This window comes from Phytophthora parasitica (genome assembly GCF_000247585.1).
Source record: "Phytophthora parasitica INRA-310 unplaced genomic scaffold supercont2.82, whole genome shotgun sequence".
In the NCBI taxonomy this organism is placed as follows: Eukaryota; Oomycota; class Peronosporomycetes; order Peronosporales; family Peronosporaceae; genus Phytophthora; species Phytophthora nicotianae.
Genome location: NW_008649068.1, coordinates 163142 through 165612, shown reverse-complemented (window position 1 = coordinate 165612; position 2471 = coordinate 163142). Strand labels below are relative to the sequence as shown.

The 2471-nt window shown below is 54.0% G+C and overlaps 2 protein-coding genes across 2 annotated transcripts; both read right to left on the bottom strand.

Annotated features, from left to right (window-relative positions):
- PPTG_18296 (hypothetical protein) lies at positions 1-1024 on the bottom strand (the record flags this gene model as incomplete). Its single annotated transcript, XM_008916353.1, has 3 exons — positions 1-535; positions 606-819; positions 958-1024. 3 exons carry the CDS (start codon positions 1022-1024, stop codon positions 70-72), a joined length of 747 nt encoding a protein of 248 aa, XP_008914601.1. The 3' UTR covers positions 1-69.
- A 135-nt stretch (positions 1025-1159) lies between these two features.
- On the bottom strand, positions 1160-2378 carry PPTG_18295 (hypothetical protein). Its single transcript, XM_008916352.1, has one exon. It carries the CDS (start codon positions 2369-2371, stop codon positions 1274-1276), a length of 1098 nt encoding a protein of 365 aa, XP_008914600.1. The 5' UTR covers positions 2372-2378; the 3' UTR covers positions 1160-1273.
- Between the last annotated feature and the right edge of the window lie 93 nt (positions 2379-2471).

Here is a 2471-nt window from a genome sequence, read left to right as displayed (position 1 = left end):
CTCTTGTACGTATTACGCCATGACACATGACTCTGCTCACTCCACTCTTCACCAGCATATCCCGTCAACCTACTTGGACTGTAAATACTCCAGGAACCGCTTCTGCAGCTCAAACTCCTGTTCCCGAAGCTCCGTCTCCTTCTGCCGTTGATCCATGTCAAACTGAATCTTGCTCTCAATTAGCTCCAGAATCCGCGCACGGAAGTTCTCGCTACTGCTACCGTCATGAGCGTCGGTAGCAGCAGTCACTTTGCCACTCATAGCATTCTCCAATTTCCGTCGTTTCTGCGCCAGCGCCGTGGAGGCAGCAGCAGAGCTCAGGCCAGCGCCATCACTTTTCGTCCCGATGACTCTCTCCTTGCCATTGCCGTCCCCTACCGTCTGTCCAGCCATCTTGTGGTTCTTCCGGAGAAGCGTCTCGTTGATCTCGCGCAGAATCGTCTCCTTGCGGGCATTCTCCTCCATCGTTCCGTGTTTAAATAACTTGTCGTGCTTGCCATCTGTGTACATTTTCATCAGCGCCGTCACTCGATCACTGCAGCATCGAAATAAATAAATTAACTAAAAAAATTGTATCATTCACACTCATTCAGTTAATTTCTTACCGACACGTGTGCCACGAAAAAGCTCCCGGGTTCTTGAACACCTGCATACCGATAGACTCGGCCACATTCTGCCACATCTGCAGCCTCGTGCCGTGCTTGGCAGTGAACGGGTTGTTGACCTGCAGCGCCTCCAACAGCATCACGTCCATAGTGCCATTGAACTTGGCGTATCTTCCACGCACTACAGGTTTCTGCTGCGTCGTCTGCGTTCTGCCTACAATAATATACGGCATGTTCGTAAGTGCATCCTGGTGTCGCTCTGTAACTGGAATACGAGCTGTATGGAGCAGAGAGAGGGTAGCAAGCTGACACTATGGGAGTTTCTACGGCACCACACAGACACACAGCCTACCTCGCTCTACAGGTAAAGTATACAAAATCGTACCGGTGCTTGCCGGTGCGATCCCCTCGTCCGCCATAGCCGCCAAGCCAGCGCTCGCAATAATTACTTCTCCGCGCCGAAATTCTCAAAATGGGGGCGCTGTTTTTCTCTACATATCGAGTTTAGCAGGGCTTATTCCAGCAACATTGTCACACATGTTGCTTGAATACAATCTTACGTTGCACAAAAGACGTGATCAAGTTCTACCTGCATTAGATTATCAGTCCCCTTCAACGTGGACAAGTTCTAGATGCATTAGCGAGTTGCTTCCTAAGTGTACGATCCTTTACTGTGTCTGCTCATCAGGAGCCTCAAGCGACTTGGCGGCCATCTCGAGTGCACCCTCAAAAGTACGGTTGCCGCCGATGAAGCCGGCGTTGTGCACGAAGGTGCAGCCCTCGATGCCCGAAACACGAGAAAGCTCCTCGTCACGCAGACCACGCCAGGCCGGAAGCAGTCCCTTGCGCAGCGCGAACGAGCCCGGCTCAACATTGAGCGCTTGCACGCGCGTCATGCTGCCCGTAGCGTCGTTGTAAAGCACAAACTTGATCTGACCGGGGATCATGAGCTTCTCCTCCAAGTCGTGCAGGTGCGACTTCCACGGGCAGTACTCGGGGAAGTGCACGATCTCACCGGACTTGTGTGTCTGGAAGCGGTTGGACACAGCCTTCTCCACGATCTCGCGAGCAGGAAGCCACGAGTGCACGAGGTCGTGGATGGCGTCCGTAAATTCAGTAATAGTCATGTACATGGCCTGCTGGAACTGCTCGTTGACGCGCTTCTCGCTCTGGTCCTCGTTCCAGCGCGGGTTCAAGTAGCCCACGCGGTTGCTCAGACTAGTTGACACTTGGTAGTTGTAGGTCAGCTTAGCGTCTCCTGCAGTAGCCACTTCGACGCCATTGTCAATGCCGTCAATGTGCTCGACGAAGTTCTTGTACGCCTTCTGGTGCAGAATGTCCAGTGTGGCGTCGTCCAGCGTCGTGGGGGCAGCCAGGTGCTGGATAATTTCGCGGCCGAAGTGCTTGTAGACCAGACCGGCGCTCGACAGTTTAGTATCGCGCTGGTCGAAGGTACCCGTGAAGGTGCGTTGGTGGTGGTCGAAGCGCAGCGCCTCCGGGTCGTAGATACCGCCCACATCCACGACAGCCTCGCATTGGGCCAACTTGGCCTCGTCACGGGTGCGCAAAATGTCGTGGGCTGCGAACTTTGGCAGCAGCTTGAGCATCGAAACAGCCAGCGCCTCGTCGCAGTGGAACGTGCCATTGTGCGTACCAATGTACTTCTTGGCACCCTCGGCTAAAGATGACGTGACTTGCGCGCTGTGGAAGGCAGCGAAGCACGGAGACGAGGCCACGAAGGCCGCAGCTTTGGTAGGGACGGCCATTTTGAATGAAAAATGAGCACCAACGGAATCGAATGACTGGAGCTCAGTATGGACCTAGATGATGTGCCACATAATTCTGGAGCGACCCAGTTTTGACACA

Excerpts from the sequence above, each read along its gene's own strand:
- PPTG_18295 (XM_008916352.1), bottom strand. The coding sequence starts at position 2,371 with ATGGCCGTCCCTACCAAAGCTGCGGCCTTCGTGGCCTCGTCTCCGTGC.